Source organism: Rhincodon typus, chromosome 24 (genome assembly GCF_021869965.1).
Source record: "Rhincodon typus isolate 14 chromosome 24, sRhiTyp1.1, whole genome shotgun sequence".
Lineage (NCBI taxonomy): Eukaryota > Metazoa > Chordata > Chondrichthyes > Orectolobiformes > Rhincodontidae > Rhincodon > Rhincodon typus.
The window spans coordinates 26718344-26730747 of NC_063355.1; the positions used below are offsets into that span (position 1 = coordinate 26718344).

Genomic DNA, 12404 nt, shown 5'->3' on the forward strand with positions numbered 1-12404 from the left:
ATTTATCTTCCAACAAGCATGTTTAAGTAATAAATTAAGAATTTGTACAAGAGAAATGAATTATCGGTAGCAATTGATTTTCTAATATACACCCTTCTGTTGTTCTTTGTATGGTAAATGAAAAACAATTCCAATTTGTAGTTAAGCAGTGTTAGAGGACGGGGAAATGGTTAGATGCAGCAAGCATGGGGACAGGCTGCTGATCAAATTAGAGAAGAGTGAGATAAGGATGTAAACAAATCCAGCAGAGATCTTCAAGTAAACAGAATTTACATACTCATTTGTGTTCAATTGCAATGACTCAAGAATATTATTATAACCGCCACAATCATCTGATAAGGCTATGATGAGATTGATCAAATTGTAGGTCACTTCTTCGGCAACTATTCTAACATCATATAATGTCACTTTGTGATTCCCAGTTCTAATTATCCCAACTCTAAGGGTGACATGGTGGCTAGGCACTTATTGAGAATTTAAATACATACAAGTCAACAAATTAAGACAATGTATACTGCTACATCCAAGCTAACTAACAACTTCTGTGCACCACTTTTGACAACATTATCCCTTTAATTCTGCTCTCAGACAAACGTGGGTAAATTGGTTGCTATGATCATGACGTTTGTCCTGTGTTGGACCATGTTGAGGTGTCCCTGTCAGTGGGTATCAAACACTGATACCACTGCCTTCCTTTTCCTTTGTCAACTTATGCTGGGGCTCTTCTCATTCTTCCTTCAGTTCATTTTTGCATTTCTCTTTCAACCTAAATTACAAAGACCTTGCACTAATTCCCTTCAAATAACATGGGGTTATAAACAGAACTGTTCTTGAATTGTCAATTCTTCGACACCTGTAGGCCAGCTTTTGTCACTCTTCTTGGAAAACACGTATACAGAAGTAAAATAATGCAGATTCTGGAAATCTGAAATGAAAAGCAAATGCTGGAAATACTCAGCTGGCCAGGGAAGCATCTGTTTCAGATTAAAAGCGAGTGTTGAAGTCTGTGTTTATCAACTGAAAGGTCACCGATATGACACATTAACTCTGATTTTCTCTTTGCAAATGCTGCCTGACCTGCTCAATATTTTGAGCATTTTCTGCCTTTGTTATGGAATATATGTAGGTGAATTTAATATGTAATTTAAATTTTATGTTTATCCATCTTATTCCACTTGATGTTGCACCACAGTATTTTATTCAGAACTAGATAAAAATTAACATCTTTTTAGGATTGTTGGGTCACCATTCAATTGGTTCCCAAAAAAGCTCATGCAATATACCATTACCATTGCAATCTCAAATGATTATTTTAAAAAACCACTGATGATGGAAATGTGAAACGTACAAGTGAAACTGCAGTGGGGTGGGATATCAGATCACTCAGTGTTTTTAAAAGAGCTCAAGGCAGGTAGCAGTGGCCCCTCTACCTGCAGCTCCACCAACTGCGGTTCCACCTCCACTACCTGAGGATCCTCCTATTTCACTTACATCCTGTTGTCCTGAGGCCCTTCCTCCTCCAATTGGGCTGCCTCCTTTACCTGCAGCTCCTCCTTATTACCTACAGCTTCTACATCTGAGGGTCCTTCTCCAACCCCACCAATCCAATTCTCTTACCACACCTCCTCAGGCTTTACCTCCTCTTTAGGCTCCTCCTCCACCTTAGGCTCTTCCTCTGTCTGTGACCACTCCCCCTCAGCTCCTCCATCTGAGACTCTTCACCTCAGGCTCTGCCTCCAACTGAGATCACTCCACATCAGATTCATCCTCCACCTCAGGCTCCTCCTTCGCTTGAGATATTGCCCTCAGGCCCCACTTCAACCTGAGAACACTACACCCCAGGCTCCTCCATCTGAAATCACTTCACCTCAAGCTCCTCCTCCACCTTGGACCACACCTCCTCAGGCCCCACCTCAACATGAGAACACTGCACCTCACGCTCCTCCATCTGAGATCACTCCACCTCAGGCTCCTCCTCCACCTTGGACCACTCAGGCCCTACCTCCATAGAAGACCCCGCCCCCTCCCCGTATCCCACCTCCCCCCCACCCACCCCACCGTGCGCGTGCCGGGGGCGGGGTTTCCAATCCCTCCCCTCCCCTCCCCTCTGCCTCAGCCGTTGGTAAGGGGTAAGGGGGCGCAGCTGGTTTGAGGTCGAACTGTCGCCATCGTAACCGCAACCGTGAATTGGTGTATGGTGATTGCGAGAGTGGCGCTGTTTAGTGCCGTGTGTTTGACACCGTAACAAAAATAAAATAATAATAATAAAGCGGTCGAGCCCCTGAAAGGGAGAGCGAGGAGCTGGCGAGTGAGGACAGGTAAAGAACAGCAACATCTTGTAGGTCATCTCTCTGTTATTGACGGTGCGAAACGGTCTGTTTATGTTGCTCTGATTTATGGATTGTGTGGTTTGTTTATTGTACTTGTGTTTATTTACAATGTTAATGGTTTATCTAATTTCCCACCCACAGACACACGCACACGTTTTTTACAGGTTGCATTTTTTTTGTACCTTTATCAATGTGTGTGTGTGGCCCGCTGGTTCCACCCTCAACATAATGCAGAGTGTATCGTACTGTTCCTTCAAATATCACACTGGTACCTGTGTGAACTAACGATGGATCTTTTATCCAGTTGTGTTCATTCAGCAAGACTGATCCTGTAACCTTCAATAATCGTTCAGTGAAGGGTCAAAAATAGAGCACTATTCATAACTGATGTTGTCAGGGGTTGAATGTTACTAGTGATATCAAAATGTATATTTAAATTGGGAAACTTCTGCTCATAACTAGATAATTTTTGGAAATTTTTGAAATTTTAAGTTTCATTGCGTAGATGTGGAAAACTGATGATGAAGTAATAACTAGGGGACACAAATGTAAGATTTTTGGACTGGAGATGCAGGTTTTGCTTTAATGTGAGTGGGAATGACCTGAATCTGCCTATCTATCAGGTTGATGGAAGCGGATACAATCAACGATTTCACAAAGGAAAACTGAAAGGGTAATTGTGGGAAATAAGTGTGCAAAGTCCGAGGGGTAGAGTGAGACAATGGGATTGACTAGATTGACCTACAGAGAGCTGGGATAGATCCAATTGGCCAGATGTTTTCATCCTCTATCATTAAGGCTCATCTGCTGAATGAAGAGCTGGGAAGTTTTCCCTGGTGTCCTACCCAAAGTTTATCCCTCAACTAACATATTTGAAACAGAATATGGGATTATCACTTTGCTATTGTGAGATGATGTCATTTGCTAATTGGCTATGGCACTTTGTACGTTATTATAGGTACACTTTAAAAGAAGACATTTTTGGGCTTTTAAGCACTTTGGAATGTCCCAAAACTGTGAAAGGCCTTGCATAAATGCAAGCGCCCCATTTGTTTTTAAGAATCAATAACTAGTTACTTATGTCATAAATTATAAATAACTGAAAATTGGACCTTCTGGGCCTCAATGGGGTCTTATGTTTGTTCATGTAAATGCAAATTTTGAATCTTATCTTTGACCTTGTTTGCTCCCTAAGTTCAGTTCTGGGCTTTTACTCCATAAAATAATGATTTTATGTACACTAAGGAAACAAGTTTAAATCTAATGTTCCTTCGAGCAAACAAATAGGTTCCATTCCAAAAGATTTGCTTGGAATCTTGTTCAGAGAAAATATGGTTTTGAAACTGCACCTACAAGGCAGTATTTTGATTTATAGACATAATCTGTAAGTTACTTTTCCAAACTATTTATTTGTAGTGGCGAGAAAGTGTTTGAAATATATGTCAAATTAGCATGAAGTACGAAATGAGCTTTGTCTTTCCAAGTTCTTCGGCCTGGTAATCAGTCAACTAAGGTGCTTAAGTGAAGTCATGACAGCAGAACTCACATCTGTGATATACTTCAGCTGCGCTATGTGGCAAATCGTGGAAGCATCAGTTTTCCCTGGTGACCATTTGTGCAGGAAGTTTATTCACTCGTGGAATGTGGGTGTCTCTGGTTCAGCCAGCATTTATTGCCAATCCCTAATTGCCTAGAGGGTAGTTAAGAGTCAACCATGTGGCTGTGGGTCTGGAGTCACATACAGGCCAGACCAGTTAAGGATGGCAGATTTCCTTCCCTAAAGGGCATTAGTGAACCAGGTGGGCTTTTCTGACAATCGACAATGCTTCATGGCCTTCATTAGACTCTTAATTCCACATATTTATTGAATTCAAATTCCACCACCTGCCATGGCGGCATTTGAACTGGGGTCTCCAGAACATCAGCTGAGTTTCTGGATTAATAGTCTAGAGGTGATACCTTTAGGCCATTGCCTCCCTGTAGGGGAGTGGCCAGCTACAGCCGCAGCTCCTGGTGAACCGCATTTTGGAGCTAGAGCTGCAGGTGACTTCACTGTGGAATATCCATGATGCTGAGCATGTTGTGAATGGTTCGTTCAGTGGGGTGAGGTGGTGACTCTGCAGGTGAAGACTGAACAGGCAAAAGGTGACCACCAGGGAAGGCAGTTAGTGCAGGAGTCCTCTGTGGTCATCCCCCTTTCTGATAGGTACACTGTTTTCAATATTGTTGGGGAAATGGCTGTGCAGGAGAAAGCAGTGAGAGCCAACCCGTGGATGGGCCTGCTGTACAAGAGGGGAGGAAGAAGAACGGCAGTGTCTATAGTGGAATTTAGTTGAAGGGGGAACAGACAGGTGTTTCTGCAGCTGCAAAAGAGACTCCAGGATGGTATGTTGCCTCCTTGTTGTCAGGGTCAGATATTACTGAACGGCTGCAGGGAATTCTGAAGGGGAAGGGCAAACAGACAGACGTCGTGGCACACTTTTTAAAAAAAAAAAGCACATAGAACTGTGAATGCTGGAAATTGAAACAAAAATGGAAATTGCTGGAGAAACTCAGCAGGTCTGGTAGCATCTGTGGAGAGAAAGCAGAGTTAACATTTTGAGTCTAGTGTTCCTTCTTTATGGTACACATTGGTATCAACCACATAGGTGGAAAAAGCGAGGTGCTTCTGCAAGTGGACTTTAGACACCTAGAGAACAGATTAAGAGTAGGACCCAAAAGATGGTAATCTCTGCATTTCTTCCAGTGTAATTTATTAGTAAATATAGAAATACATTAGTCCAGATGAATGTGTGGCTGGAGAGATGGACTTGAGATTTATGGGACATTGGGACTGTTTTTGGGTGTGGTGGGACCTGTACAAGGTGGTTGGGTTGCACCTGAACTAGAATGAGACCAACAACTTTGCAGGAAGGTTTGCACGTGCTGTTGGGGAAGTTTAAACTAACTTATCAGGAAAGTGGAATCCAGAGACAATGCTCAGCAGGGGGAGATGAACTACCACAATTAGTCACAGCAAGAGAGTCATGAAGGGATAAAACTTTTTGGCCATTTAAGGCACAGGGCAGTTTGGCAAGTTTGGATAGTATTTATTTTAATGCAAGGTGTCTGACAAGCAAGGCAGATGAGTTGATGGCACACATTGACATCATGTGCCCATGTGTTATTGCTGACACTGAGACATGGCCAAGTGAGGGACAGGATTGGCAGCTTAAATTTCCAGGATATAGAATTTTCAGGTGAGATAGAGAGGAGGGGTTGTCTAATATTGATCAGGGAATCAATTACAGCAGTAAGGAGGAATAATGTCTTGGAAGGCTTCTCAAATATAAATATTTGGTAGAACTTAAAAACCAAAAAGAAGCAATCACATTTCTGTGAGTATCCTAAAGGCCTCCTAACAGTCCAAGAGAAACAGAAGAGCAGATATGTGGGCAAATTTCAGAGATGTTTACAGGATCGTCGGGAATTCAACTTCCCAACATTAATTGGGGTAGTCATAGTGCAAAAGGTTTAGAGGGAACAGGATTCTTAAAATGTATGCAGGAGAGCATTTTAAATGAGCACATGGAAGGCAGACAAGAGAGTCGACTGTCCTGGACTTAATTTTATGTCATGAATCTGGGAAAGTGATTGAAGTATCAGTGAGGGAGCATTTTGCAGACAGCAAACATAACTCTGGTAGATTCAAGATTGTTATGGAAAAGGTTGGGGATCAGCCTGAAATCAAAGTTCTAAACAAGAGGAAGGCTGATTTTAATAAGATCTATTGTAATTGGCCAGCGTGACAGGGAGCAGATACCTTCTAGTGAAGCTTTTGTCTGAGCAGTGAGGCACATTCAAGAAGGAAATAGGGAGACTACAGGGCCATTGTTACAGATACCAGTCTTCAGCCAATTCAATTCACTTCAAATGATATCAAGAAATGGTTGGAGACACTGGATACTGAAAAGACTTTGGGCTCTGACAACATTCTGGCATTTGTACTAAAGACTTGTGTTCCAGAACTTGCAGCTCCCTTAGCCAAGCTCTTCCATTACTGTTACAACACTGGCATCTACCTGACAATATGGAAAATTGCCCAGGTATGTCCTGTACTTGAAAAATAGGACAAATCCAACCTGGCCAACTCCTGCCTCATCATTGTACTCTCGCTTATCAGTAAGGTGGTAGAAGGTGTCATCAGTAGTGCTATCAAGCAACACTTGCTCAGCAATAACCTGCTCAGTGGCACCCAGTTTGGGTTCTGCTGGGGCCACACAGCTCCTGACCTCATTACAGCATTGGTGCAAATATGGACAAAAGAGATTAATTCCAAAGGTAAGATGAGAGTGATAGCCCTTGACAGCAAGGCTGCATTTGACCAACAGTAGCATCAAGGAGCCCTAGGAGCCCTAGAAAAACTGGAGTCAATGGATTTCGGGGCAAACTCTCCGCTGGTTGGAGTCGTACTTGGCGCATAGGAAGATGGTTGTGGTTATTGGAGGTCAGTCATTTCAGCTCTAGGACATCTCTGCAAGAGTTCCTCAAGGTAGTTCTTCTAGGCCCATCTTCAGCTGCTTCATAAATGAACGACCGTACAGCGCAATGCCAGAAGTCGGGATGCTGGCTGATGATTCCTCAGATACTGAAGCAGTCAACTTTCAAATGCAACAAGATCTGAACAATATCCAGGCTTGGGCTGACAAGTGGCAAGTAACATTTGTGCCACATAAATGCCAGGCAGTGACCATCACCAGTAAGAGAAAACCTGACCACCACCCTTGACATTCAATGAAGTTACCACCACAGAATCCTTTATTATCATCATCCTGGGGATTGCCATTGACCAGAACCTCAACTGGACTCGCCACGTAGACACAACAGCTACAGGAGCAGGTCAGAGGCTAGGAATACTGCGGCGATTAACTTGCTTCCTCTATCCCCAAAGCCTGTCCATCATCTACAAGGCACAAGTCAGGAGTCTGATGGATTTTTTTTTTTGTATTCATTTGTGGGATGTGGGCATCACTCGCTGGGCCAGCATTTATTGCCCATCCCTAGCTGCCCTTGACAAGGTGGTTGACCCACAGTGTCATTAAGGAGGGAATTCCAGGATTTGACCGACTTACCTGAAGGGATGCAACTCCAGCAAAACTGAAGAAGCTTGAAACCATCCAGGAAGAAGCAATCTATTTGATTGACAGCACATCCTCTCCTTCTACCACCAATGCTCAGCAGCAGCAGTCTGTACTATCTACAAGATGCCCTGCAGAAATTTACCATAGATCCTCAGACAGCACCTTCAAAACCCATGACCTCTGCTATCTTGAACAACAGGAAGCAGATACAAGGGAACACCCACCTCCAAGTTTTCCTCCAAGCCATTTACCATCCTGCCTTGAAAATATATTGCCGTTTTGTCACTGTGGCTGGGTCAAAATCCTAGAATTACAGGCCTAAAGGCATTGTGAGTCAATCCACAGAAGATAGACTGCAACAGTTCAAGAAGGCAGCTCACCACCTCAAGGGAACTAGGGGTGAGCAATAAATGCTGGCTGTCCAACGATGCCCACATCCCATGAATGAATTAAAAAACCTCCAATAAAGATGAAGCATGGGACCAAAAAATTCAGTGAACTGTGGATATTAAGAGATATAAATTTAAAAAGGAAATGAAGTGAGCAAAAAGGGTGGGGTGAAAGAATAATAATGAGTAAAATGTAGGAAAATCCCAAGTTATTTTACAAGTGCATTAAGGATAAAACAATGAGGGAAAGAGTAGGGCCCTTTAAAGACCACAGTGGTAATTTGTGCATGGAGCCAGAGGATGTAGGTAGGGTTCTAAATGAATACTTTGTCAGCGTTCACTTGTGAGGGGGACAACATGGGTGTAGAAATCAAAGAAAAGGACTGTGATGTACTTAAAGAAATTAGCCTACATAGAGAGGAGGTACGTAATGGTCTGGCAGCTCCAGGGACTGATGTAATATATCCCAAGCTGTTGAGTGAAGCAAGGGAAGAAATTACAGGGTCACTGGCAATAATTTTCAATCACTCTGGCCAGAGGAGAGGTGCCAGAGGACTGGAGGCCAGCCAGGTGGTCTTGTTATTCAAGAAGGGAGCAAGGGATAAACCAGGAAACTAATGTCTAGTCAGTATAACGTTAGTGGTGGGAAACTAACGGAAGCAATACTGAGGGACAGAATTAATCTGCACTTGGAGAGGTGGGAATTAACCAAGAACAGTCAGCATGGTTTTGTTGTCTTCAACTTCATTGAACTTTTGAAGATGTGGTCAGGTGTGTAGATGAGGGCAATTCATTCAGTGTAGTCTGCTTGGACTTCAAGGCTTTCAATAAGGTAGAGAGAGACTATGGGAGACTAATAGTGAGTCTAAAGGAAATTTGGCTAATTCAATCTAGAATTGGCTGAGTAGCAGGAAACAGAGGGCGATGGTCGAATGTGTTTTTATGATTGGAAGCCTGTGTCCACTGAGGTTCTGCAGGGGATCCTTGTTGGGAACTTTACGTGTGGTATATTTAAACAACTTAGAATTGAAAGTAGGGGGTTGATCAGTATGTTCAGGGATATAGGAAAATTGGTGGGAATTAAATAGTGAGGAGGACAGTCTTGGATTACAAGAGGATATAGATGGGCTGTTCAGATGGGCTGATTGGTACAAATGGAATTCAATCCAGATGGATGTGAGATGGGCACTTGGGCAGGACAAATGAGACAGGGGAATTCATGATGAATAGGAGGGCCCTGGGAAACACCGAGGATTAGAGGGACCTTGGCATGCAAGTGCACTGGTCCATTAAGGTAGATAAAGTGGTTAAGAAAGCATATGGGATACTTGGCTTATTATCTGCATTTAAGAGCAGGGAGGTTATGCTGGAACCATATGAAAAGTTGGTCGGACCACAGCTAAAGAATTATGTACAGTTCTGGAATTCGTATCATAGTAGGGATGTGATTGCATTGACTTCGGTGCAGAGGAGATTTACCAGAATATTGCCTGGCCTGGAGGGTCTAATTATGAGAGATGGAATGGACTGGAACTGTTTTCCTTGGAGGAGAAGAGAGTGAGGTGGTCATGTTTGAGAGGCATAGACAGAGTAGACCGGAAGAAATGTTTCCCCTTGGTGGAGGGATCAATGACCAGGGGCATAGATTTAAGGAAAAGGGGAGAAAGTTTAGAAGGGATATGTGGGAAATTTTGTTTCACTCAGAGTAGTGGAAATCTGGAATCGCTGCCTGTAAGGGTGGTAGAGGCAGAAACCCTCAACGATAAGAAATATTTAGACGTATGCTTGTGATGTCAAGGCATACAGGCTATAGGCCAGATGCTGGAAATAGGATTAGAATAGTTATTTAATATTGTTTGTTTTTGACTAGCATATATTCGAAGGCCCTTCGGACCATTGGGCCATTTTAAAACTGTGTTTTACACCTCCACAACTCATTGTCTGTAAATCAATGGGACCAATCTTGCAGACATATTATCTTTAAGTTTTTTTTTGATATTATGCTAAGCAATAAATCTATAACAAAAAGTGCTCTGCCCCTTCGAATTGTATAGTCTCAGCATAATCATTCTGTTGTCGTGTTTGAATTTTGTGATAAACCTGTATTATACCTATGGCAAAAACAGCAAGATTTGCCAGAATCAAAATTGCTGAACTTAACAACAGATGGAGGTTAATAATCCTTAGTTCTGGTCTTTATATTGTCCCTGAAGTGTAAAGCGTGTTGTTTTATTTATGTTTACACCTGAAAGTATGATTTTGTTTCGAAATTGGGAAATATTATATTCAAATTAGTGCATTATATTCCCTCATTGTTTTAGGCTGCTCTGAATATTTCACCTAGAAGAATAAAAGCTTGGAAAAAGAATGGCACAAGACAGTATTTATTATTACAGACTGCCAGCAGTTAGATTCATCCCTCTTGTTAATGTTATTCTGTTCGTGGATGGAATATCTACAATTATACTCTGGATTTTAGGTAATGTAGATGTCTTTGTAATTAACAGTATGAAGTAACTAATTTCAGGATCAATTTTCCAACGTTCCATTTGAGCCAATGCACATTTAGTGTTGAGTTATGAATAAGTAACATTTGTATATTTTTAACTGTATGCTGTGAAATTTTGCAAAAGAATTGACTCCCGCTCATGAAAAATGCAGTATTTTCAAGTGTTTTGCTTTTTTTCTTTATTGTTTGAGTAAGTTAGGAAGGAATTTAACCTTCTGTAGATAAACTTTGATTATAATTGGAGTTAGCGTACTACACTAAAGTTTCAAAGTGGTCGCAAATTTCCTGGGATTTTGTAATATTCCTTGTTAAGTTGAGAAAAATCTATGGATACTGAACAATTAAAATTGATGGCTTCACCAACTGTTATAGACCAGATCCTTTCTGAGCTTGTGGGGATGATAAACCAATACAGCTATTGATAGTGCCTGATAAATAGGGTTGGATGTGATGTCTTGTGTTCTTACTCATAGTACCACCTGGCTCAGAGCAGGAGAGCAATAATTTCAACAAGTGTTTGACTATACTGATTTTGCTTATATTTGATCCTGAAATGAACTTTAAACCTCATAGTGGTGCCAACATGTAGCCTTTATCCACTTCTGTGACAACTTGATCTTTGACTTTTCATTTGCTATTGAAACCCTCATTCATGACTGTGTTACTTGTAGGAGTGACTATTGCATTTCTCTCCTGGTTGGTCTTCCACATTCTATCCTCTGCAAACGTGAAGTTATTCAAAACTTTGCTGTAACTGAACTCGCAATAAGTGCCCTTCTGCTATTACTTTTGTGCTTGTAGACCTGTGCTGATTCACGGTCAAGTAAGATTTTTCACTTTAAAATTCTGATCCTTGTTTTCATGTGTCTCCATGGCCTTGCCCCTCCCTCCCTCTATAATCTCTTCCAGCCTCGCAATTCTCCAGGATGTATTGTTTATTCATGGGATGTAGGCATCTTTGGCGAGGCCAGCATTTTTTTTCTAATCCCTACTTTGCGCTCCTCTATTCTGGCCTCTTGTGGAATCCCAATTTTAATTTCTCAGCCATTGGCGACCTAACCTTCAATTGCCTAGGTTCCAAGCTCTGCAATACCCTCCTTGCACTTCCCTGCATCTTGACCTCATTTTCCCCCTGTAAAACACTCTTTAAAATCTACCTTTTTGATCAAGATTTTGGTCACCTGATGTAATATTTCCTTTTGTGGATGTTTTATATTTAATTTTATGATACACCTGTGAAGTGATTAGGATATTTCATTACATTGGAGATGCTATATAATATAGGTTGCTGTTGCTTTTACCCTTTCCCAGAATGTAACATTTGAACATTTCCCATTTGAGTTTTCAATATGGTTCCGTAACAATAAGGTTATTGAAATCTTTGCTGTTTGCTTAAGATGAGTATTAAACCTGAATTGGCAAAGATGAGCTATATACAAGTCTCCTTTACATGCTTAATGATGACAGCTCACATGGTGATTAGCCACTTGGGCACTGAGATTGAGGACAGTGTCACTAGTGGAACCTTGACACAGCACAAGATGGCAAAAGAGGAGAAAATTATGCGGGAAAGGGAAATTATGAGAATCTTCATGACCTTGTATTGTATTTTCACAAACTTGTTTTTAAGTGACAAAAGTTGTGAATGTGAGAAGTTGTTAGTTCACCTGGAAAATGTGGCATAATTTTAATGGAGAAAAGTCACACACACCAGATGTCTTGCCCAAAATATAATACACTTTTGTATTAAAACTAATTTACTCTTTGAATGTTCCTTTTAGCAAAAATGGGAAATGTTTTTCATTAGGTTTAAGTATAAAAAGGAGGGGCTTAAAACAGCTGTGATTAATTTCAGGTTATGTTCAGCATTGCCAACAGTACATTAGTAAAACTCGAGTGTCATTAGAACCTGAGCAGACTGATGTAAAAGTTACAGCTGTGATTTATATTTGAAAAGAGGAGATGCCTTATCATTTATTTTTATTAGAATTTGTGTTGTTTTAACTATTTGTTGTTTTAGTGGCATTGGCTTCAGTTCATTTCTCTACACGTTATT

The 12404-nt window shown here is 41.3% G+C and overlaps 1 protein-coding gene across 3 annotated transcripts in view; it reads left to right on the top strand.

Annotated features, from left to right (window-relative positions):
- Positions 1-2140: 2140 nt before the first annotated feature.
- Positions 2141-12404, top strand: part of LOC109912461 (ABC transporter B family member 1-like) — a 171954-nt gene continuing 161690 nt past the window's right edge. For 2 of the 3 annotated variants that reach the window (XM_048611176.1, XM_048611178.1), the window contains exons 1-2: positions 2141-2318; positions 10161-10318. In XM_048611176.1, the coding sequence (XP_048467133.1) occupies positions 10207-10318 (112 nt within the window). In that variant the 5' untranslated portion in view covers positions 2141-2318; positions 10161-10206. Of the gene's footprint in view, positions 2339-10160; positions 10319-12404 lie in introns of all 3 variants that reach the window. The other variant, XM_048611177.1, reaches the window with a different exon arrangement.